The sequence below is a fragment of the Schistocerca americana genome, chromosome 8 (genome assembly GCF_021461395.2).
Source record: "Schistocerca americana isolate TAMUIC-IGC-003095 chromosome 8, iqSchAmer2.1, whole genome shotgun sequence".
In the NCBI taxonomy this organism is placed as follows: domain Eukaryota; kingdom Metazoa; phylum Arthropoda; class Insecta; order Orthoptera; family Acrididae; genus Schistocerca; species Schistocerca americana.
This window is the reverse complement of record NC_060126.1, coordinates 204,250,234-204,277,037: the sequence shown is the minus strand read 5'-3', so window position 1 is coordinate 204,277,037 and position 26,804 is coordinate 204,250,234. Positions and strand designations below refer to the sequence as shown.

The 26,804-nt window shown below is 44.3% G+C and overlaps 1 protein-coding gene across 1 annotated transcript; it reads right to left on the bottom strand.

Moving 5' to 3' along the window:
- Positions 1 to 256: 256 nt before the first annotated feature.
- Positions 257 to 26,804, bottom strand: LOC124545668 (mucin-2-like). Its single transcript, XM_047124615.1, has 3 exons — positions 26,586 to 26,804; positions 25,422 to 26,537; positions 257 to 4,066 (listed from the first exon to the last, which is right to left on the bottom strand). Exons 1-3 carry the CDS (start codon positions 26,802 to 26,804, stop codon positions 2,099 to 2,101), a joined length of 3,303 nt encoding a protein of 1,100 aa, XP_046980571.1. The 3' UTR covers positions 257 to 2,098.

The window sequence follows — 26,804 nt, the reverse complement described above, 5'->3', positions numbered from 1 at the left end:
GAAGTACAAATGTCTTCGGTTTCTGTGTTGAAACGAAGTTTGTTTCTTTAGTAACATGAGGAATAGCTAAAATTAATGTGCAAGTTTGCATATAAAGCACTGTGATGTTAAGTAATCTCTTAAGATCAAGCTCGCAGACGTACTCTGATCGAAAACTTAAATAGAAATAAAGACATTATCTGTTGAAAATAGACTCCACAAATGAGTTAAGAAACTTTGTGGAACTGAATGTACTTTATTTATCACAAATTACGAGTTTGCCAATGTTGACATGCCTTCATAATGTACAGAATTATAGTGAATAATGTACTGGCATGATCCAGTTATTGTTACAATATTTACATTTCATTTGTATATACATGGTAACTATATTAAAGTCTTACGAGTACAGATGACAGAAGATATTAAAGTGTAATATCTTTCAAACACAACCACTGAAACTATTCTGAACGTTAGACAAGTAATGGCATGTTCATTTAGAACAAATGAAATGATAAATTCGATTAATACCCAATCCCTTCCAGTAGTGTTTTTCCCCTTTCTCAAAAACATGTATTTCAATAGCCTGTGCTGTTCAAAACTATGCTGAACAGTTATTTTAGTTGAATTTATCATTTATCCTTTGTGGAACATGGTCCAGACATCCTGTACAAAATTCCACAATTCCATAAATACAAATACAGTGTTGACACTAGGAGTACTTCAGCAAGAATACTCCTCAATACTAAATACAAAATTAAAGTTAAAAATATGTCATTCGTCACATTTTCAGTAAACATTGTACATAACTGTACGATCTAACTATTAGAGTTACAGGAATTAGCTCGAGTTCTCGTTGTAGAAGGTAGAGGATCCTTACAAATTAATCTTTCTGTTCTTGATCTAACTGAAAGCAATCTGCATGATACAATTAAACGCTCCCCATACAGCTACAATTAGTAAAACGTGAAAAATATGGCGCAGACAGAAATTTTATAAATTACATTTGACACGGAGGCTCAGTTATGTTTTAAAGCTGTCACTTTTTTTCCTTTTCTGAATGAATCGTGCTCTAGTACGGTAAAGCTTAAGCGTCAGTCTTCGTGGCTTCACATGGTGGTTTATAAATACAGGTTGTTAGAGCTAAATGTGCAGATATTGTGCTCATTGGTATCTTGATATGTATCCACTTCAGATTGTTAGTTGCTTTTGTCTGCTTCTAACACGCTTCCTTCAAACACACCACTACCTGATGTTTTCCGCAGGTTCTTAATTGCTGTACTAAATGCATTAAACCTGCCAGTATAAATTAACCGTTTTGCGTCTATACTTCAGCACACGAACTGCTGCCCATGGGGGAATAACATTAATGGCTTGCTCTTGACGCTGGTACTTGGAGGTACTAACCAACCTAAAAACATAATACTCCTAATGGCTATAATTATTCGTCGACAAATGAAGTAAATAGTGATACAATATAGTTCAGTTCACTGTCCTCAGTCATCAATAAAAATATCCGCACTTCAGTATATCCCTAGCAATTTGTATATTTTTCGATCGCATTAGTTTGGTCTGTACACAAACCATTAACTGAAATACACAAAGAGTATGTTTACGAATATTATATGATTAATCAGAGAAGTGTAGCTGAAAACAAGCTCTTGTGTCCAAGTAATGTCTCTGAAAGTGAGATTAATCTCACTTTTACAATGCAGATTCCATTACTGTGCCTTTTACACTTTCCTTGAATTTGGTTTCGACTTTGAGTTGCGACACTACAATGGAACCTGAAAATCTGTATGAGAGGATAAAAAACGGTAGCAGGACATAAAGAAAACAGCTACTTTCCATTGTAATTTTATGGTCTCCATTTTGTGTGACACGGCGCTCATATTGTACAAAGTGTTGGGCACGGAGATAATAGTATAGATGAATTGGGGGCGGGAAAGTCACCTGTAATACAAAATCAGCATCGCGTAGCTCTACTCTTAGCTGGTTACGCTGTCACATTTTCTGCCTAGAGCACATAGCTTACATCACCAGATCTTCTTGAGAGTAATATCCAAGAAGGTACGAGGAACTATATACGTATTTCACTCGCATGTCCGACGATTGCTTGTTAGGCCACCGTCTGCGCCCATGACCATCTCGTGGGTTGGCTGTCGCTACTTGAGGAGTGTACCAACAGCGTTTCAGAACTTTGGCGATAGCCGGTAACATCATCAGTACTAGAACCACTTGCTGCACTCAGCGTGTCCCTCTTTATACCTGCACCAACAGACGAACGAGATTTTGCGATCGAACGGATGTCGTTGGCTCTTTCTGCTTGGAAATATTGAGCTGTTGGGAATATGTTTCTCTGTTGTAAAGGTAAATTATTGCGAATTGAATCCCCAGGGTATTGGAGAGGGTCGGCAGGTTTGGGATACAAGTAACCGACCACCTCCTGCTGTTGAGCTGCAGCTGGGAGTGCTTCTCCAAATGTGCGTGGCTTCTCCTGCGAGTATCGACCTTCATTGCCTGCTTTCACAGATCTGGAAGCGTCTGAAGAGGGAAGCGCCAGGGTGGCAGAGCTGAGGAACGACCCGGCTCCTGCCAGCGGCGAGCTTCCCGAGCGTAGTGACCCTCCTGCTACACCTGGAATCCTTCTCAGAGTTCCAGAGGTCTGTGGTCGCCCGTCAAAACGTCGCCTTGGCTTCGTCGGCTCGCAGAGAAAGCTGTGGAATGGGTCATCACAAATGTTGCCACTATGGTGGTGATGGTGGTGATCGTGGTGGTCGTGCCCGTGCTCTTCGGTGTTGTCTGGAAGTACGCGGGCGTCGTCGTTCTGAGCGGCGGCCGGCTGGACGTCATTGTTACCAGGAACTGTAGTGGATCTTAAGGTCGATGAAGGCGGGCGAAAAGTGGGAACGCGCTCCGCCTGAGCTGGAGTGTTAGCCAATGGAGCGAATGCAGATGGCTGCGGTTTCGCAGCCGCAGTTTCTAGGCATTTCCCACCCAACTTCACACATGATGTGACTGGCTGTGAATTTGATGCAGCCGGGATGGGTCTCTCTTGAGGTCTAGAACCCGAAACTGCCGTCGTTGTTGGCCCGATCTGAGCTGTCGGTAATCTGTTGAAAAAATCAGGTGGCACTATAGGTTTTGAAGGCGGCACTGTTCTTGTTGAGTATGCTACGTCAGATCTGGGACTTGAATCCTCCACAATATATGGTCGTGGCTCTTTGTGGAGCACATTCTGTGGACCTGGATCACTCACGGTCGTCAATAGATTAGATGCTGCTTGTTCCGAACGGTATCTAGGGAACTGTGGCGATATGATGGGCAATGTAGCGATAGTCGGTCGAGGTATGGCTCTTCCCTGGCTGTGGCAAGGAGGAGTGGGGCTTGTCGTTTGCACCGTTTCACTTTCAGTTGTCGTTGGAAGTCTTTGAGAAGCTGTTTGATGATGAGGAAATTGTGAGTATTTATTCTGTATAGAGGGTGTAGGTTTCCTTCGTTGCTGAGGAGGAGAAGTTGTGAGTGGTGAGACACTCGATGTGAAAGACTGTCTAGCTGCCGGAGTCGGAAGACTGCTGGAGGAGACGAAGTTTCCTGGAGGTGGGATGGCAGTAGCCTTGACGAATGTACTGTCTCCCACGAATGAAAGTCCATCCACCCGCGCTCTGTCTGGTGACGATCCGGCTGGAAGGAGCGGCGGTTGCGGAAGCCGACCATAGACCCTCCGTCGTTTGCTGGTGTCAACCTTCTGGCACAGGAAGCTGTGGAAGGGGTCACTGCAGAGATCCCTGCCCTCATGGTGGTGATGGTGGTGGCCAGCGTCGTCAATGGGCCGTGGTACTGCCACTGCAGGGGCATCCTGTGCTGCCTGAGGCTCGATCACAGGACCACTCACTACTGTTGTAGGTTTTGGGGTCGTAGCTGGTGGCTGCGTTGTGAGCGGCTTCCTCGACGGAGGGGCTGTTGTGGTTGACGCCCTGATCGTAGAGGAAGTCGTCGTCGTAGTGGTAGATCTCTGGGGCTGACGCTTGGGTTCCCCTTGTGTGGTCACTAATGGCGGCGGTGTTGCTTTCCGTGGCGCCGGCAGCTGCAACAAGTAGACCAAATTTACATCAGTATTTATATACACTGCCGGTGGTGTTTTAGATACTCGCCACTTGTGTAAAAGAATATTACTTTGAACAAATCTACTGACATAATACATGAGGTGTCTCCTCAGCATAGCTTTGAAAACCAATAGTGCCACCCGAAATAAGTTACAAAGGGTGGACAAAAATACGGAAACACAACACATTACTACACTACTGGCCATTAAAATTGCGACACCACGAAGATGACGTGCTACAGCCGCGAAATTTAACCGACAGGAAGAACATGCTGTGATATGCAAATGATTAGCATTTCAGAGCATTCACACAAGGTTGGTGCCGGTGACGACACCTACAACGTCCTGACATGAGGAAAGTTTCCAACCGATTTCTCATACACAAACAGCAGTTGACCTGCATTGACTGGTGAAACGTTATTGTGATGCCTCGTGTAAGGAGGAGAAATGCGTACCATCACGTTTCCGACTTTGATAAAGGTCGGATTGTAGCCAATCGCGATTGCGGTTTATCGTATCGCGACACTGCTACTCGCGTTGGTCGAGATCCAATGACTGTTAGCAGAATATGGAATCGGTGAGTTCAAAAGGGTAATACGGAACGCCGTGCTGGATCCCAACGGCCTCGTATATCTAGCAGTCGAGACGTCAGGCATCTTATCCGCATGGCTGTAACGGATCGTGCAGCCACGTCTCTATCCCTGAGTCAACAGAATGGGACGTTTGCAAGACAACAACCATCTCCAAGAACAGTTCGACGACGTTTCCAGCAGCATGGACTATCAGCTCGGAGACCGTGGCTGCGGTTACTCTTGACGCTGCATCACAGACAGGAGCGCCTGCGATGGTGTACACAACGACGAACCTGGGAGCACCAATGCAAAACGTCATTTTTTGAGATGAATCCAGGCTATGTTTACAGCATAATGATCGTCGCATCCGTGTTTGGCGACATGACGGTGAATGCACATTGGAAGCGTGTATTCGTCATCGCCATATCGCCATATTGGCGTATCACCCGACGTGATGGTATGGGGTGCCATTGGTTATACGTGTCGGTTACGTCTTGTTCGCATTGACGGTACTTTGAACAGTGGACTTTACATTTCAGATCTGTAACGATCCGTGGCTCTACCCTTCATACGATTCCTGCGGAACCCTACATTTCAGCAGGATAATGCACGACCGAATTTTGCAGGTCCTGTACGTTCCTTTCTAGATACAGAAAATGTTCGGCTGCTGCCCTGGCCAGCACATTCTCCAGATCTCCACCAATTGAAAACGTCTGGTCAATGGTGGCCGAGCAACTGGCTCGTCACAATACGTCAGCCACTACTCTTGATGAACTGTGGTATCGTGTTGAAGCTGCATGGGCAGCTGTACCTGTACACGCTTATCAAGCTCTGTTTGACTCAATGCCCAGGCGTATCAAGGCCGTTATTACGGCCAGAGGTGGTTGTCCTGGGTACTGATTTCTCTGGATCTGTGACCCAGATGTAATCACATGTCAGTTCTTGTATAATATATCTGTCCAATGAATACCCGTTTGTCATCTGCATTTCTTCTTGGTGTAGCAATTTTAATGGCCAGTAGTGTATGTCTAATAATTACTGTGTAGGCAACCCGTTGGCATTCAAAATAGCTTCTTCGAAATGCATAAATACGGGTTCGTTGTGGTTTTCAACGGAATATTGTTTCGTTCTTCCTGCAAAATAGCGGCAAGTTCAGGTAAGGATGATGTAGGTGGACGAAGATCACCCATCCTTCTCTCCAAAGTTGACCGCAAATGCTCGGTAATTCTGCGATCGACTGCTGTGGTAGCCAGATTATATTCAAAAATTCATCCTCGTGCTCAAGAGCTGGTCGATGAGCTGTGTGAGCACGGACACTGTCGTCTTCGAACACAACGATAGGGAACAAACATTGTACCGTGGAATGGCCATTACTAACTAAAATGGTCACGTAATTTTTAACAGTAAAGCGATCTTACAAAGTGACCATGGGGCCTATGTAATGTCACGACATGGCTGCCCTAGTCACCAATCGAACCCCGCCATGGAACATAAATTCAGCCAGAGGTAGGAAACATTGTGAAACAGTATTCACACGAACAAACGAGTTTCTTCCTTTGCTTCCTAGCCCAGGTTCCATGGCTTCGACATGTTTTCATGGGACGGGTATTTGCATCACTGATGACTGGTTTTGGAATTCCCACTCGCGCTGCAGCTCCCCGTTTGTGGAACCCCCTCCCTACTTCGGTGCTGACAGCAGAATGCGACGTTCTGTTCTGCAGTGGTTTTTCCAGTGGCCGTCCTCTTATTTTTCGTCATAATCGTCTTGAATGCCACTCTGTCATGATCACTCAACACCCATTTCCGTCGCGTTGTGACATGGCTGGTGATGATTTTCTGATTTTCCTGTCCGCAGTAGAAATCTTCGGTAAGGTACCTGTTGAAACAGCAAATACTGCAGCCACTTTGGTTACAGAAGCAGCCGCCGTAACAACAGCAACAGTTTTCCCAAGATAGAACTCACTAGGTCCGACACAACGCACTCACAACTACACATAACATTGTTCTGACCACCACTGACTCCTACAGCGCATTGAGCACATTGCGCAGGTGCCTCTCATGGTATAGTACAACAGCGCAGCCTGCAGGCTCGGCTAAAACATGCATTTACGGTCAAGACTGCATTTCTCTTTGGTGTTTCCACACTTTTGTCCAACCTCTGTACAATCCAGGCAGCACTCGATGTGATAGACCGATTTGGCGCACGAGCTGTATCATTCATAAGCTATAGAAGAGTGGGAATTCTGCTCCTATTAAGTCCAGATGTTGACGCTGCGTAACGTGACGTCTGTGTGCCGTAGATGTGTCACCACACGGGTGATAACGTTCTATGGAGGCGACTCTCGCAATGTAATATATGGTATAACCTGAGATAAAAGTTAAAGGTGTAAAGGCATATGAAAATGCGCTTCAAGGCTGTATCTACACAGCCGGGATACGAAGGCATTTCAAGAGAAGCTTATCGAACTAGCCTCCACCTTTATTATGATGGTGATGGTTGACGCCTATAGCGTCCTAGCACAGGTTCATGGACTAAATACGCCGCCGCCTCCAATTGGTCACTCTGAAGTCATAAGACTGCTCACATCACCGTGGCTGCTTCACCTACTCCTGTATTGAGTCTCGCCTGTTTATAATTCTATCTTTATGCCACTATTTACATTCTTAATTTTTATTCAACTCACCTCACATTCATATGTCATGCATTCAGGCTTATTTTAAATCGTCTTTCATTTCCATATAATGTCGTAGACTATATTGTGTCACGTAGAAAGCTGTGTAGCCGCCCATAACTGCGAAACCGTTGCCAGTGCAGGATTATGCTCGCGAACAGCCATCTCGATTATGTCCCACAAACGCACGATGGAGTTGGTGTTGGACTATCTGGGTGTCCAAATCAACGTTCGAATTGTCCAGAATGATCTTGAAACCAGTGACGAGCAATTACAGCCCGGTGACAGGGCGCACTGTCATCCGTAAAAAAAAATGCATCTTTGTCTGGGAACATGAAGTCCACGAATGGCTGCAATAGGCCTCCTTGTGTCCGAACATATCCATTTCCAGTCAATGACTTGTTCAGCTGGACTAGAGGACCCAGTCAATTCCATGTAAACACAGCCCACATAGTTATAGAGCCACCACCAGCCTGCACAGTGCCGCTCCTCTCGGTCGTTAGGTGAAGGCCGTTGGCCACTGCGTTGTTCCTGCCTGAAATTTGGTGTTCTCGGCACACTATTGACACTTTGGATTTCAGAATATTGAATTCCCGAACGATTTCCTAAATGGAATGTTCCATGCATCCAGCTGCAACTACCATTCCGGGTTCAAAGTTTGTTAACTTCCGTCGTGCTGCTGTAATCACGCCGATAACATTTTCGCATGAATCACCTGTTACATAGGACAGCCCTGCCAATGCACTGCCTTTTATACCTTGCGTACGTGATACTACCGCTGTCTCTATATGTGCATATCTCTATCTCATGTCTTTTGTCACCTCACTGAGTGTAGGTATAATGTCAACTGTCTGTAGCTGCTGCTTTACTAGTGCCGATCTTTGTAAACTTCATATAATGCAAAGATAAGAGCTTCATACTGTACTTTTGTTCTGTTATGTACTGGCTACGCCAGTTTGTGGCGATATTGGAAGTTGTAGGTAGCTTATTAATTTTATCCTCACATTTCATATTCATTTTCTTGTTTTTATAAATCCATTGACTATTATTGTTTATATTTTCCCGTTTTTGCATATGATGATGGGTGCAAACCCGAACCATTAACCAATTTTAATAAGCTATCGTATAACAGCGACACAGAATTCCACAATCTCCTCAGAAGGTTCCAACGACCTCATTTCGTGTTCAAATGTGAAATTGATACTGGAGGAAAAAGTACATTAGTGGAAAGATTTGTTGATGAAATCGCTGTTCTGGAAATGGATAAGAATTAAAGAACTTGCACAATGGAGAGGCCACTTGCAGAATAAAAGATATGGACTGCTAGTAAACCGATGAATGGAGAAATTATTAAAGGAAACGAGGTCATAAGTGACAGAGCCACCATCTTCATTTGTTTCAAGAATGGAGAATGAAATTAACCGTGACCTTTTTGAAGGATGTATGCTTGCAAATGTCTTAAGTGATTTAGTGGGCCGTGGAAATCTTGAGTAGATGAGCGTCTGGGGTTCTGAATCTATGGCCCCACGAATGAGAGTTCAGTCTGCTGACCACTACGTCACCAACAAAAACCATAAGATCATTTTAAGGTTTATAGAAAACCAACAATCGCTGACGTATGTATCAACAGCTCATCTTAGCATCCAAACCAGCATAAGATGGCATATTTTAGATCCACAGTGAAACGCCTACACAAAATTCGACTTGAACCAGTTCAAAAAGAAAAAAAAATCAGTGTCATTAAAACCGTAGCCTTCGACAATGAATACAGTTCTCTCATGATAGACAAATTACCACAAGAAATCCAAAAACCTGCAGTCAGCAAAGCTACACACCTGACAGCCATGCAACTAACACAAGACACAGTAACAAACAGCAAAAACTGTATTCCACTAACTTTCTCAGGGAACATATCTTATAAAATAAGCTATCTATTTAAAAACATAAACAAGCTTCCACAAAAACAAACTCCAGCAGTTAGCAGTTCACAACTTAAAGAATAACAACCCCTCATACAAACTCATGGCATATTCAAACTCAGCTGTCAAAGGTGACCCTCTTACTATATAGGACAAACTGGAAGAAACATTGCTACTCGATTCAGAGAACATGTAGACGCCATATGTTTGAACAACATTTCAAAATCTACACTTGCCTTGCACACAACAATCATGGAATAAAGAGCACTGAAGACCATGTACAAATGGCTCTGAGCACTATGCGACTTAACTTCTGAGGTCATCAGTCGCCTAGAACTTAGAACTAATTAAACCTAACAAACCTAAGGACATCACACACATCCATGCCCGAGGCAGGATTCGAACCTGCGACCGTAGCGGTCTCTCGGCTCCAGACTGTAGCGCCTAAAACCGCACGGCCACTCCGGCCGGCTATATACAGGTATTACACCATGCTGAGAAAGGTAGCTTTATGCATTTGTTTGAGGGGAGATAAATATATGTACATAAAAGCGAATCACCACAAAATCTCCTCAATGAACAAATCGAGTTAGCCAGTGCATCCTTCATTCAAAATTTTATCCACCTGCTTTCCAATTTAAAGTAAAAAAAATGAAATGTCCACTGTTGTAATATTTATATATGCACGTCCATGCCAGATCATTTATTGTGACTTCAATGTATGCCATAACATACCCATAGTTATTATTTGTGTACATCTGGACTTATCATTTACTTTGGTTCCAATGTATACTATAATATTTACGTGATAACACTGCAACAACACTTTATAACTAACTGCTTCATTTTTTATGTAAATTTTAATCATTTCTCTTTCAGTGTGACTGGTAAGTAATGTAACATTATCAATTTGTAAATTTCTACTGTCACATATATGTACATAACGAAATACCTCTGAGACTTAAAGCCTTTGGCATTGTTACGGCTGTAATGTCGCTATCTTTGTATACATACCTCTATGTGATGAAACTTCTTATTGTATGAGTGGTGCTTTACATGATGTGCATACACATACATAAAAAGTGCCCTATATAGTTTTCGCTGCTGCAAGATGATAAGCAGCCGGCACTGGAACATAACGGCGCGAATTCGTCATCGTAAGTAATCGAAACATCTTCCGTTTAATAATTTTTGTACATGAGTTAAAATCGTTGTGAGGCACAATTACAGTTACAAAGACATTGTCTCACATCTTGTATTGGTTGTAGGACACCACCACCCCAACGAGATTTCGTCTGTTAGGGAAATAAAAGGCGAAATCTAATGTAAAACGTGAACTAGTCGTCTGAAAATGAACCTGTCCATCTGAAACCGGTAGCAGTGCAGTTTAAATAAATAAATAGCACTGTAAGAAGTGGCTGGTTGCTGCAGTCGTCTACGTATGTAAGAGTCAAACTACATTACGTCACCTCACTCGGTGAAAATACTGAAAGGCAGAAGAAATGCTAGTTACGAATTTAACTTCGAAGTGGCGACCCAAGAAGTAGACTAAAAGGGAAAACTTGGTAAGTGCCTGAGCACTGTTTGCCAGAAACTCCGCTCAGTGGAAGACGAGCAAAATAAGCAAACACGTGTCTAGTCTTGTCAGTAGCTATTCCATAGTTTGAGAGATAACGACTCTCAAAGTTTCTTACGTAATTTAGGTGCCTCTAAGCGCGCGAGAAACTCAGCCGAGCTGGTGGCACAGTAGCCAGCGTCACGTGTTCGAAACCTGGTTATTGTTTTTACTTAATTTATATTATTCATGTATTTACTCACGTCGGCAGAGGACCGGTAGTTGAGGGAAGGATAAAATCATGTTGGATTTGGAGAAAAGAAATAGGTGAGTATGACATTGCCATTTCGATGGTAGTGTTATGTACAACGTCGCTAGTTCTAGGACAAGGAACGGCGAGTGCGACTTCAAATTTGTTATGGCACCTAATAATTTCATTTTAACAACTCTGAACAGGCTAAAAACGTGTTATCTACGTGATACATCAACAACAGACAATTTTCATTGAAATGACAATCTGGAATTTTTTTTTACATGAAACTCAATTTTAAACTTAAATGTAACGGTGAGGTAGTTGTTGATAAGAACTCTCATAGTCAAGCAGCGAGGGTAGATAATGTAGTGTGGAGTCTGAGATTGGTAACAGTAATGAACCCTCAGATTCAGTTGCAATGGAAAATACTGATGTGAATTATGTTTTGGTGACTCGACACGAATGATTCTCCCGTTGGATACGTTCTTGATCATCACTTAATCCATCAGTATTTGATACTGATGGACTTAAAAAGGATCAGTAAATTGAACGCGAACAGGCACGAATGGAACGGTACACTCAACGGAAACACGCATGATCTAGACCCAAAATGCTCTAATTAACGGACATGAAGGACATAATACAGGATGTGACGCAGTATTTATTACCAAATTTTAAAATGGAGTTTCCAGAATCTACAGAGCATTATAATTCCTTTGATTGGCTTAAAAACAACATAAGCTAATGCAATCCGAGATGGCTAGATATCAAACCCAGTTATTTCTGCCCCAATATGAAGTTGAAAGGGTTTCTGTATCAAATTTAGCCCCCTCGCCGTTTGTCCAAAACCACGCGCAAGAATTCTGAGATGGTACATCTGGAATAGTAACTATCGCTCTCGTCCGCCGTTCTCATCCTACACAGCTAGTTCTATGACCTTGATGAAGTCTATGCAAACACCGAGCGACGTGGAGCAGTGTTCAGAAAATGTGCCCGTACTCGGAAGTACGGCGCCTCAGGTCTTCACTCGGCCTTCCTGCTTGATATTTTGCGCGGTTTCCATACACTGCTTAAGGTAAATACCGAGATGGTTCCTCTGAAATGTACACATTCTATTTCAGTAGCCATCATGCCACAGTCCGAGTTCGTGATCAGTCTCCAATCACCTCGACGTCGACGGAACGTAAAATTCTAACCATCCCTGCTTCCATCATTCCACGTCGATGGAGTTTTAGTGCCTGACCTGTGGTCGGAGGTATAGCGAACGTGACAGTAAATTGCCGATTATGTTGTAGTTCTTACAATACGGTTCCCTTAAACAGAGCTGTCCGGTTTTTTGATTCCAATAAAACACTTCAATGTCATGCCTCTATTTCTCTTCTTTTGGATACGCTCGACGCCATTAAGTTCTCTTACACTGATGCGTATCAATGGAAACCGGCCTGTCGAGCAACGATATAACAAAAAGCCGGAATTCCATCCGTCAGACTGATTCTGAAAATAGCGACATGTAACAGGCGAAACCTAATTAAAATGTCAGGAATCATTCACGAATGAAATTTCAACTGCGCTGTGAGATGGGTGCATGGAGGTAGCTGACAAAGGAATTTTACAACAGGACGTGTTGAAAACGTACCGGAATTTTTTTCCACTCCGAAAATACATGCAGCCAAACGCACTGTGGGGCTTTTCACAATTAAAACGTCTTCCAGCCATTTTGAGATAAATTGGAAGAAGCGTGAGCGTAACCGAGGTTCAGAAGCATTACAGAAATGAGAATCCGCTCCACAGACCATTAAAATGGTGACAGAATGACATCCACTTGCAGTAGATTTCAGACTGACATTATATATACTGAACATGTGGATATGCAGTAGATCAGCACTGTAAGGCAATAACAGAAAGCATGTCGCAGAAATGTCATCTACAATCTGTACTTAATGAAAGACTGGTGACTATATGATAAAGTAGTCCAGTAACCGACGTTGCCCTGGTATGTATTTATTACAATCTTCTTTTAATCCATCTCGTCCATTTTCCTCTATCTATGTCCTCCTTCCCCAGTCTGTGTACATCTTCTCATCCTCCTCTCTCTGTCCAAGTGCTCCTCTCCTCTCTCTGTCCATCTGCTGCTTCCCTTCTCTCCGTCCATCACCTCATTCTTCCCTCTATCTCTTCCTCGACCTTCCATCTCCACCTTCACAGTAAGTAAATTCCTCGTCCCCCTCTCCTTTCCATCTCCTCCACCCGCTCCCCCTATTAATCACCTCATCCCATCAATCTGTTTCCATCTCCTCCTCTCTCCTCTCTCTATCCATCTCATCCTCTCCCCATTCTCTGTCCATTTCATTCTCCCCCTTTCTCTGCCCTCCTCCCTGCCATCTGTATCCGCCTATGTCCTCTAAATTAAGACAATATGCATATGCGGCAGTCTTTCAAGCGTCTCATTGTTTATGACGCAGTACCTTCTAAACTGTCTTTCGTACAATGATGTGATTTAGCAGGTACATTCAGTGGTAAGTGTGAATACTGTCTAAAAAATGTCTCCTGGATACATTAGTTACAAGGAAGTAGTGGAACAAAACGTTTGGAGGCGATGTGGAACATACTGGGTGGTTATAAAGTGCAAGTATTCAAATGGCTCTAAGCACTATCGGACTGAACATCTGACGTCATCAGTCCCCTATACTTGGAACTACGGCCAGCCGGAGTGGCCGAGCGGTTCTAGGCGCTACAGTCTGGAGCCGCGCGACCGCTACGGTCGTTGGCTCGAATCCTGCCTCGGGCATGGATGTGTGTGATGTCCTTAGGTTAGTTAGGTTTAAGTAGTCTAAGATCTAGGGGACTGATGACCACAGCAGTTAAGTCCCATAGTGCTCAGAGCCATTTGAATCATTTGATTTAGAACTACGTAAACCGAACTAACCTAAGGACATCACACACATTCAAGCCCGAGGCAGGATTCGGACCTGCGACCGTAGCAGCAGCGCGGTTCCGGACTGAAGAAAGTGCAAGTATTCACAAAGGTTCAGAGTGGGTTGTAATTAAGTATGGCAGCGAAACTTGGTAGATTTGCGAATGCGTTAATGTGAAACCGATTTATGCTAGGAAAAAAACTGGTCCCAGTTTTGGAACCTGGTGCAAATATCGCGCTGTGGATGCAAGAAAGACAAACTGAAATGTTTCCATACGCAACGGATTAGGCACGGGACATGGATAGAAAACGTCAAACAAGAGAAAGGCATAATGCTGATAATTTTATTAACCGTTATGGGTTGTCAAACGACAGGACGGATGTCGTAGAGTCAAACAAACGGTGTACAATGCCAGATTTGGCACCTGGTGGCAAAAATTGCAACTATTTTTTTTTTTCAGGGTAAATCGGTTCCACATTAATGCGTTAGAATATATGCCAAGTTATACGATAGCTGCAACACTCTCTGCGCCCCCGTAAACAGCTGCATTTTGATTATAACCGTCCATTACATTCGTAAATCAATTTTTATAATATGTATGGATTCTAATGTTGTTTGTTTGTGAGAACGTCTTATTATCATGTACGAAGGACGAACGCTTGTCAGCACGTACTGGAATTCGTTACTGGCAAGATAAGTCATGCATGAGGATCTTACAGACATAGTATATTTCGACCGTCGCCCATACTCATGTGAGAGGGACATACAAACAAACTTCCTTGGTGATGTAAGCAACTGCCTGGTCGGGATGATATCACAAATTGGTTTCACAGAGAGTACACTCTTGAGGCACTGAGACGCCGAACGAGTTGGCGCAGTGGTTAGCAGACTGAATTAACATTCGGAAGGACGATGGATAAAATTCGTGTCGAGTTATTCACATCTATATTTTCAGTGATTTCCCTAAAGCCCTCCAGGTAAATGCTTTGATGCTTACTTTGAAAGGGTAAGGCCGAGTTTCTTGCCCTATAGTTCAATAATGTGCTCTTGTTTCCCATATATAACGACTCATTGTTGGCGAGACGTTAAATCCTAGTCTTGCTTCCTTCTGTGTTGGTCCCATTCTTATCTTGTATTTATCGCGAAGATCTCGCCTAGTGCAAAATCCCAATCGACAACAAGAAAGCGCAAGTGATTTCTACACTGTTGTGAGGTGCTTCCTAACATTGTTCAAAAATGGCTCTGAGCACTATGGGACTTAACATCTTAGGTCATCAGTCCCCTAGAACTACTTAAACCTAACTAACCTAAGGACATCACACAACACCCAGCCATCACGAGGCAGAGAAAATCCCTGACCCCGCCGGGAATCGAACCCGGGAACCCGGGCGTGGGAAGCGAGAACGCTACCGCACGACCACGAGATGCGGGCTCCCAACATTGTGTCGGATCACCTTTTGCCTGGTGTAGTGCAGGAACTCGACGTGACATGGACACTGCAGAACAAGCGAGCAGTGTCCGCGATATTGCCGACCATAATTGCGGATTGTTGCCGGAGTGGTATTCTGCGCACAAACCGACCTTCAGACGAAGTCCCATAAATGTTCGAAGCCTATCATGTAGGGCGACTTAGGTGGCCAAATCATTCGCTCGAATTCTCCAGAATGTTATTCAAACACATCGCGAGCAATTGTGGTCCGGTGAAGTTCATAAATGGCTGTAAATGGCCTCCAAGTAGCCTCGCATAACCTTTTCCAATCAATGATCGGTTTAGTTGGGTCAGACGACCCAGTCCATTCCGTGTAAACACAGCCTACATCAGTATGGAGCCGTCACCAGCTTGCACAGTGTCTTGTTGACAACTTGGGTCTATGGCTTCGTTGGGTCTGTGCCACACTCGCAACCAACCACCTGCTCGTACCACCTAAAATCTGACCAAGTCTCGGTTTACCAGTCGTCTAGGGTCCAAATAATATAGTCGCGTCTCAGGAGAGCAACTGCAGTCGATGACGTACTGTTCGCAAAGGAACTTGCTCTTTAAAGCCGAATTACGCCACACTGTCTTAACTGATACATTCATCGTGCATCTAATATTGATTTCTGTGGTTATTTAATGCATTGTTGTTTGTCTGTTACCACTGACTACGCAAAAGCCACTGCTCTCGGTCGTTAAGTGAAGGATGTCGTCCACTGCGTTGTCCGTGATGATGGGTAATGCCCGTAATCTGATATTCTCGACACACTCTTGACGCTCTAAATCTCTGAAAATTGAATTCCCTGACGATTTCCTAAATGGAATGCGCCACGCATCTAGCACGAGCAAACATTCCGATTCGAAGTCTGTTAATTCCCATCGTGCGGCCTTGATCACGTAGAATATCTTTTCGTTCGATTCACCTGAGTAGAAATGTGAGCTTCACCAAAGCGTGCCCTTTTATATCTCCTGTACGCGATAACACCACCATCGGTGTATGTGTATATCGCTATCCCACGACTTTTGTCTCCTCAGAGTAGGACAAAATCTCTAGTTGATGTGATGAATGGCAGCTAGCTCTAAGTATAGAATAAAGTAACTTAATTCCGATGACTAGGAAAAACAGTCCCTGAACGTTTCAACACAATGATAGTGGCTGGCTGCTTGACTCAGTCACGTCAATTAAATGCCTGGATGTAACGTTGAAAAGGTGTATGCAATTCAACAAATACTTGAGATTGGTATCAGGGAAGTAAATGATCGATTCATTGAGAGACTGCTAGAAAAGTGTAGCTCATGTGCAAAAGTGCCCACGTGTGGATCACTAGTACAACCCATTATAGAGCACGGCTCAAGTGTCTGGGATCCTCACCAAATCGGATTAAATAAAGACATCGTAACAGTCAGTGGCGTCTGCTACGTTTGTTAGCGGTAGGTTCTGTCAACACGTGACTATTATGGATATTATCAGTGAACTCAAAGGTAAATCCCTGGAAGCATTTCGTTAACGCTTTAGGCATGATAATGAGTTTTTAGTGTTTCAAAATTTTTGTCGTCTCCCTGTATATACACATGTATTAAAGGCTCTGTGGGGAGTGGACGTTGTCATATTGTATCCATCATCAAAATACGCTCCCAGTAATTGGTGCGTAGGTATATGTACACACTGGGTAAATAGCACGACCAACTGTGAACCGCATATGTTACGTTTCTGATGTGTTGAGACGAATGGCTATGCCTTGTCTCCGATGTCTCTGTGACGTTATCTTTCAACAAGGTAGTGCAAGACCGTGCTATGCCTGTGCCATGCTGATTTGCATACGGTGTTCGACTAGTATCTTGATCAGTAGTTTCTCTAGAGCTCACTGAAAACATAAGTTCATGAGTAGTCAGGGACTGGCACAGTACCATTCGCCACGCACTACTGTTGATGAACCTTGGCAGAGAGCTGGAGCAGCAATCGAATGACGTACCCTTTAATTCGTCTCGATGTACAGATCCATTGTTCTCACAAGCCGTGGCCACTCATGTGTTTTGACTACTGTATCGCATACCTCGAACTTCTGTCATTCTTCGTATTGAAACATTAAGGGCTAGCACTGTAATTTACAACTAAGGACATAACCAGCATCTATATATTTTTTTGTTTTATTTCTTGAAAAACGTTTTCCTCTCTCCGCTTCAAGCCTACAGAGAAGGAGCTGCCTGTAAACTATTGGCCCATTGAATTAGGGACACCTAATTCCTACTTCTTCTTTTCATTTTGTCAGCACAGGACCAAATTAATTTCCAGTATTGTTTCATTCTGATACTTTGTTCCCTTCTTTGCGCTTCGTCCCATGCAGATTTTGTGCCGGGTATAATTCTGGAGAGGAGCTTGAATAAATGGTTCAAATGGCTCTGAGCACTATGGGACTTAACTTCTGAGGCATCAGTCCCCTAGAACTTAGAACTACTTAAACCTAACTAACCTAAGGACACCACACACATCCAAGCCCGAGGCAGGATTCGAACCTGCGACGGTAATGGTCGCGCGGTTCCAGACTGTAGCGCCTAGAACCGCTCGGCCACCCCGGCCGGCCAGCCTGAATATTTTAATTTAAAGTCACCATGTTTTAAATCTCTTTTTCTCGTTTTGCCATTTCTTCCATATACCTTCTCACCTCCTGGATGCAGCATACTTTGGTCCTACTGACAAAATTGTATTATGTGATGTGTCATCCTCTCCTTGTCCATACTAACGATGTGTCCAAGGAACATGGTCCTTCTTTTCTTGATGATACCCGAGATTTCCTCTGCGAGAGTACACAGATCTTTGTTAGATCACGTTTTTTATTAGTTAGCTCCTGTTCTTTGAGGTCCCAATATCCACCTGAATCCTTGGTTCTATAAGCTCTAACCTTTTAAGTCATACTGTTCTTGCAAGGCGCAGATTTTTATGAGGCTGTTATAAGCCTTCAGGGCGGGTCATTGTCTGGTAATATCTCAGTTTTACAGTTATCGAAATATTCTTTTTATTGTAGATATTGTCATTTCACTTGCTGCTCCTAGTGCTTCTCTTTCTGTCAGTCCAGTTTCCGTCTACTCCATCAGGTTTCCCTAAATCTCTCTGTCTTTCGAATATTTTTCCTTCTATTGTCATCCACCAGCGAGATGTCTTCATGTTCTTCATATTCTGTGCATTCTCGACAGAGATCTGCAGACCTGCTGTAGCGCAACCACTATTTTTTGGGCCCTGTTATGAAACTAGTAGCTGCGCCACAGCAGTTGTGAGAAGCCTTCTGATCCGGTAGAGCCAAAACACTCTCATGGCAGATGCTGCAACCGGCCTTTTTACACACTGCGAGCCGAGAAGGGTAGAGAATTGGAATTCCGATAACACAGCAAGAGGGCAAGGCTACAGCAGGACCGGCTGGTCGGTTTCCTAATCCTCGAGTGACAGACGTGTTACGCCGTTCGTGGTTAGAAACAGTCTATTGCAACAACAACTGAGCACCTAACCTGTATAAGTACGCACCAGTTCTAACAGTGGGTGCTACAGTCAGGTAGCACCAGTCACGAGAAGCGTACTTGGCCATGCGATGGGGCCGTATGGTTCTGCATGCAGCCATCGAAGGTTTGGGCCTTCACCACCAACGACCCTACTGCAGGCTCTGAGTCCGCCTTCTTGCAGTTGGCGCCATCACACAGATGAGTCATTTCCGATTCCATTTGACCACAGCAGACATCTGCCCTGGAGGGCAGCAGTTCCAGACCAGCGGTCCTAGAAAGCAGTTTCTGTCCTAGGCCTTTATCGATGTCCTGCTAGTTATTTAGCTGGCTACATCTTCCATAGACAATTTGAACGAGTCCACTATCGAAATATTACGGAACGAGTCACTTTACAGAACATGTATACATGTTTACTGATAATATTAATGTGCAAATTATTATTTTTAGTCCCAACTATTCAACTACCCTTACTTCTTTCCTTTTTTCTTTTTTTTTTTTTTTTTTTTTTTTTTGCTGACTACCACTTTTTAAGCAGAAATTCCTCAGTGGAATAGGTGCAGTGCAGGAGAAACGATTTTAAATTAGATTTAAATTTTGTTTCGCTACCTGTTGGCCGTTTTATATTATTGGACAAATGTTCAAAAAATACCCGAAACCAACCATCAGCTCTTACTAACTGCAATCGGGACTCATCTAACCCGTCCACGTCTTTCCAGTCGTCTAGGGTCTAACTGATTTGGTCACAAGCAGAGGTGAAGCGCTGCAGGCAACGTCGTGCTGTTAGCAAAGGCATTCGTGTAAGTCGGCTGCTGCCATACTGCCATAGACCATTAACGCCAACTTTTGCTACATTGCTCTAACGGATACTTTCATCGTACGTCCCACATCGATTTCTGCGGTTACTACCCAGTATTACTTGTCTATTAGCACTGACAATTCTACGTGAACACCGCTGCTCTCACCAGTTAGGTGAAGGCCGTCTACCTTTGCATTGTACGTGCTAAGAGATATGCCTGAAATTTGGTATTCTCGGCACTCTCTTGACACCATGGATCTCCGAAGATTTAATTTCCATGGAAAGTCCCATGAGTCTAGCTCCAACTACCATTCCTCATTCAGAGTCTGTTAACTCCCATCGTGCGACCGTAATCACGTCGGACACCTGAGTATAAATTTCAGCTCTAGCAGTGCTCTGCTCTTTTACAACTTGTGTCCGCGACACTACCTCCATGTGCACATCGCTATCTCAAGAGGTTTGTTACCTCAGTGCAGATGTAAGCTGGTGCAGCAACTAACCCTCCTAAGCCGTTGCGGGCATCCCGGTGCCAAGACACTTATCTCGCAAGGGTGAGCTCCGCTTCTGTAGGCAGAAATCCTGTGCGATAATTACAGCGGACTTATGCGGTGCTGCTACGCCTTGACGCAAGCAGGCGCGCCATGCATAGCCGCTGCACATGCTGGTGCGCGGCTCGGAGCGCCAGTATTCCTCTGGGCTCTGACGTCAAATGTCGCCTCTAGCCACCCCCTGGCCACAGTGGTCATCCACGTGCTGCTCTCACCACTGCCCAAAAGGGATAGTCATCTTAGCAAAGCTGCTGCGAGTTTCGTACAAGAGTATGAATAAAGTGTCCGACTAATGATGCTGTTTTCATGCGTTATCAACAGCCAACATCCTGACAACGGACCACCACTGCCACCATAGAGGCATTCTACTCCGGGCTCCTATGCCGCTTGTCTCTTAGTAGGATAATTTGATTAACCTCCTTTTGTAATCGTTCCGATAATATCACTTTGTCCGTGGAAGCCAGATAATCAATAAGTATTCCTACTTTCTTGTATTCCAGTATTATATCCACTCCTGTGGTTTCTCATTACCACTCCTTTATCACCTTACCGAGAATACTGTTAAAAAAAGTAGGAACGAAGATTAGGATATAACATACCGTCAGCATTGAGATTATTAGGGACGGAACACCACCTCGTATTGTTTCGAGGATGGTGAAGGAAATCGTGCGTGTCGTTTCAAAAGAACCATCTCCTGTAAATCGCTTAGTACTTTAAGACAAATTTTGGTACTTTTTCCGAAGTAATTCTACGTGTATATTGTAAATAACTGTATTCTACGGTGGTATGATTTACGTAAGGTGTAATGTTTGTCTAAGAGTAAGCATATGATAAGGAGCTAGAGTTACTGGTTTGTTTCATATTTCAACATATATTGTTGTACTTACTTTTTCCTTTATGATTTATGACAACTATAGTTGTGTACTTTTATCCCCATCCTCAGGCCAACCTTAACATACGCTTGTCACTAGCTGATTCACTCTAGTTCCTGCATGATGTCTGTACTTGTTGACAGGCTTCTTTATAACATTTTTGCACAGGCATTATGAACCATAAATAGGCTTTTACGAGTTCTTATTGCATTAACGGACACATTATTGAATTACTTATTGTTCTTGTAATTTTGTAGGATCATAGCAATATTCTGCGTGAATCTCATTATTTGCAGTCCCAAATAGTTCCTTTGTTGTAAACATGTACCATTTTTACCTTCAAAATCGGAAATTTTTTAAACTTTTCGTCCTTAGTTTGAATATTCCTACCTGACTTCTACTTAGTTGTGGTATATATTTTTTCTTAGCTTTCTGAAGAAGGGCACTGCATGTTTGAAACCGCTTAAAAAATTAAATTTCTTTTATGAAAGTGGCTCTTGATTATTTCGTTATATCTATATATACAGGGTGAGTCACCTAACGTTACCGCTGGATATATTTCGTAAACCACATCAAATACTGACGAACCGATTCCACAGACCGAACGTGAGGAGAGGGGCTAGTGTAATTGTTTAATACAAACCACACAAAAATGCTCGGAGGTATGTTTTTTAACACAAACCTAAGTTTTTTTAAATGGAACCACGTTAGTTTTGTTAGCACATCTGAACATATAAACATATAACTTTGTGATTCAGTATGACGTTCGCGCGCATTCTGCTGTGTTGGCGAGGTATTTGCTTCGGTAGTTTAAGCGAAAAGTTTTCGAACAGCGCCTTATAGCCGGGGCTTGGCTCGAAATAATTACCATCTTTTTCCAAAGTTGGACGATTTCTTGCATAAAAAACTATACTGCAGTGACAGTGAATTGAAAGTGGAGATTAGTGACTGGTTCGACATCTTAGTGGCTACTGAATATCCAGAAGACATGTGAAACCCAGTGGAGTTCTAAGATAAATGTTTAAATTTGAACTGCGGCTACATAGAGAAGCAGCTATCAAGATGCAGACTTGCATCAGAAGACAGTGTGAAAACCTTAAGGCATCCAGAACACAGGCACATATCAGGTTACGATGTAAACCATGCTATGGACGAGAATACAGAAAATAAGATTAAGAAAATAAATCAATAAGCGGTGTGATAAATAAAACATTCTAAAGCAAGATAAGGAAGATAACAAAAGTATTAGGTCTACAACTTTGCTTCCGCCGTTTTGCAATAGATGGCAGTAGCGGCAATTGGTGGTGCAGGTGATGGCCATACAATAAGTTTAGACATTTGAAAACATAACGCCATTAAAATATTAGCCGATTTGTGATTGTATCAGAAAGCTATTCTAGGTTGAATACGTCAGCTTACGTGCCCAGATATCGTCATTTACGGGAAGTTTTAGTTTTCTGTTTTAATATGAAGATATCTGCGGCTGAGGCTCATAAAATCCTGGGTAAGACTCAAGTTGCGCGAATTACAAGCGAAAAAACCTGCAGACACTTCCTTCAAGGCTTCGAGAGTGGTGGTCTTGACGTGAAGACGGACGTGGCGGTGGAAAAGAGAAGGTTTTCGATGCTACTGAAACCGACGGAAAAAATCAGAGTGAATGCTTACCGGAAACAATTGATGCGTTTGAGCCGAGCGGTGAAAGACATACGGCCACATACTGCATCAGATATGAGAAGATGATTTTGTAGAATTACAGTGCTCGACAATGTGTTGCAAAATCCGTCGAAAGACACTTGGAAACGTTGAAATTGGGAGTCCTACCTTACCCACCATATTCTCCAGGTAATGCCCCCCCCCCCCCTCCCCCCGACTAGCACCTTTTTAGATTATCGGCACACGGTCTCGCTGACCAGCACTTCCGGTCACATGAACAAGTGTAAAATTTGATCGACTCATGTATCTTCTAAAAAGACACGCGGTTCTTTCCCCGCGGGATTTAATGTTGCCTGTAAGATGGGAGAAAGTAGTGGGTAGCGATAGGAGTATTTTGAATAGTGAAGTTTTTGCACGTTTTTCGAAATAGTCTCAAACTTCGAGAAAAAACGGCGAAGGCAAAGTTGTAGACCTAATAAGAATACTAACATTTTACAAACCTGTCGCTACATATGTACTGCTGTATGTGAGACACGGATCCGTAAAGGAAAGTGATAAAAGTAATTTACAGGCAGAAGAAATAAGATTTCTCAGGAACGTTAAAGGTGCTACCACTGACGACCATATAATAAACGTGTATTTTAGAAATCAGGAACTCATAAGAGCAATGAAAATATTGAAGGAAATAAAACATTATTGAAAAATCACACCCAAAGGATGAGTCTAGAGAGGATACCACGAACGCTAGGTCATGCCTTGTCAGCAGAGATAAACAAGGGACATAGGAAGACGCAGATACAGATGGCAGTAAATAGTAAAGACCGAAAAGGCACGGGAGGCTAAACCTTGAAATAGGGAAGTAGAAGAAAATCTGTGGATAGAGAAGCACTCCAATTTCGTTAATGACATTGTGCTCTATGTAGATACCGTTCTTGATTCGATGAACGTCAATATGTCGATTCGAAATGCGTGCGTACCGAAGAACAAAATTACACTTTTGGAATCTGTTTATTTGGTTGCCTTCTTGCTGTCATAAAGTTAATTTAATGGGATAATATGGAGCACACAATTCGCTTACAGGTTCTTGCACGCCTACCGCCTCGTGATTGCTCTCTTCAACTACGCCACGACGCGAAAACGAATCGAAACCTGCGGAAATACCCTCTCCACTGATGTCTTTGTTTTATTTTTGTACCGTCGTCTTCTGAAACAGAGAAGACATTTATGAATAATACCGTACGCTGTAAAACAAATTTGTTTCAACATCGTGCAACTCCGAGGGTTCTTGACCGGTTACTTTAAAATTGTGACACAACATTGGAAGATAATACGATACATATATATGTGGATGTCTATGTGTGCATGAGTGTGTGTGTGTGTGTAAATTTTTTAGATTTTTGTAACAACGTTTCCCCATTATCAAATTTATATAAATTTATGTATTACGTACATAAAAAATAGGTAAATAAAAACAGGCCCGTATACCGATGGATACAGATTGAAACTGTGTGCCGGGCCGAGACTCGAACTCGGGACCTTTGCCTTTCGCTGTTCTGTCTGAGGTACCCAAGCACGACTCACGCGCAGTCCTCACACCTTCACTTCTGACAGTACCTCGTCTCCTACAATTTGCCATTTGGGACATACACTTTTCTACACAAGCACAAACTTGGATGCTTCTTTCTTCGAAATCTCAAATCTCCAAAGACTCTTCATGCATTGCTGTAAAATTTTGACTCAACGTTGCATTCGAGTACTCAAGTGTTTTTATATCCCCACTAGCATAACACCGGTTATGTATGTAATTCGTATGTAATAAAAGCGGGAAACGTTATAAAAATGTAAATATTGGTTTGCTCAGAATCGTTAATCTCCTAATGTTCTCGACCGAGTGCATTGAAATTTTGACAAAACGCTGAATTTCTGACACGGACGTGTTTCAGGTACTGCGTTCTTTAATATTTGCATGTATCTAATTAGTACAATTAATAAATAGTGAACGTTCTTAGCAAACAGCGAAATTGTGCTTATGGCTTATTGGCTTATGATCAGAATACTATTGCAGGATCTGGATTAGCAGTAAGTGCAAACAATGCTTAAGGTCAGAGAGGGGAACGGGAGATGGAAAGAGGGATGGGAGGAAATGCACATAGGAAACGCGAAGGAGGAGATGGACAGAAACAGGGGGCAGCAGGAGATGTACAGAGGCTGGGGGAAGAAGATGGACAGGGGGAGGAGGTAGGACGTGGTGGACGTAGAGAAGGGGGAACAGAGAGGGCAAGATGAAGTGGAAAGAAAGAGGAGCAAGGAGTAAATGGACAAAGAAGGTTGTAGAGTTGATGGACAGAGAGAGGGGGAAGCAGGAGGAGACGGACAAAGAAATGGGGAAGGGGATACGGACAGAGACAGGGGGACAAGGAGATTACGACGTGTATGCAGTGCCCACGCTTATTAGAAACCCGCGCTTTCTCTTTTCTTCCTTTTCCATTTAAGCAGACTGAGCCACAACTACCACTGAATAGAAATGTTGGGGGAAACAACCTTTCGTTCAATAGTGAATTATCTTGGTTTTTCCACCGTTTCTAGTGAAGCAGAGTTGCGCGCTCTGATACGTACACTGGCGGCGCTTATGAAGGAGCTGTCCCCCTCTATGGGCTGGGCGGGCAACACCTTCCTCCTACTCGACGCCGCCTGGGGCTTCTTGCAGAGGAAGCTGTGGAAGGCGTGGCTGCAGCTGTCCGCCTCTGACCAGGAGGACGTCTTGGGTGGCGCGACCACTGCAGGTTCTGGGGCTGCAGCCAGTGGCTCCAGTGCCCGTGGAGAGGGACGCGGGGTCGTCGGCCTCTGCGTAGTGGTAGTAGTCGTAGTAGTAGTAGTAGTGGTAGTAGTTGTAGCAGCAGAAGGCTTCCCTGTGGTGTGGAACCGCTGGGGCGCTGCGACTTTCTCTGGGCTGACGAAGGTCGCATCGACGCTGGAGCTGGCGCTGTGGTCGACGCCGCAGGTGCAGCCGGGTGGATGGTTGGGCAGTATGGCTAGTCTGGCAGACTCGAAGGTCGCCGATGGCTGTGGTGACGGTTCGGCGAAGACGCTACTGGGCGGAGGAGTGGTGGTTGTTGAACTCGTTGTGGTGTGCGAGGAGCAGTTGGTAGGGTCGTGAATGGCAGGTACAGGTCTTCGCTCCTCGAAAGAAGGGTAAGAGGTTCTCTCTGGAGAAGGTGGTGCCACTCGGCTGAGTGACGACGATAAAGTCGATGGAGAAGCTACTTTAAGAGTCGTCTCTGAAGTACAGTTGTGGTCGCTAGTTTCTTTCTTGATATCATTTGGAAGGGAAAATTTCTGAGGAGTATACAGTTGGCGGAACGATACTACTGACGGAGCTGGTTTACTGTCTTTGATTACTGCAGGTGGGGACGTAAGTCGCGGTCGGACTTCCAGTGTAACGTGAGATGTGCAGTTCAGCTGCTGGGATGGTAACGCATTTTCAGACGGTGGCCTGAGTCTAGACGGCTGCAGGAACGTCGCCTGGAACTGGGGGTTCGGCGGAAGGGGAGGCGACGTCGACGTGGGCGGCAGCGTTCTCGGTAAGGGTTCGGGCAGCAAGCGAGACGGCAGCTGGAACGTCGCCGCTGGAGCTGGAGGTGGAGCAGGCGCCGGTGCCGCCCCCGGCCTGCGACGCGGGCCGGGACGGCCGCAGAGGAAGGAGTGGAAGGAGTGACTGCACTGCTCGGCCGTCTCGTCGTCCGCCGCCCCCGGGGGCAGCAGCAGAGAGCCGTCCGGCGCCGCTGCCGCCGCCAGCGCCACGTCTGCCTGGGAAGACGCCTGCGGCTCCTCCGCCTGCGGCGGCAGGTAGCCCTGCGGGGGCAGGTAGGACCGGCGGACGTCGATGTCGGGGTCATCGTCCAGAGGCAGCAGCTGCGGCGCTGCAGAGGCTGCGGCGACCGCCAGCACCAGCAGCGGTAGTGAAAGCGGCGGGCGGAAGTGGCGCCCGTGGTCCGCCAT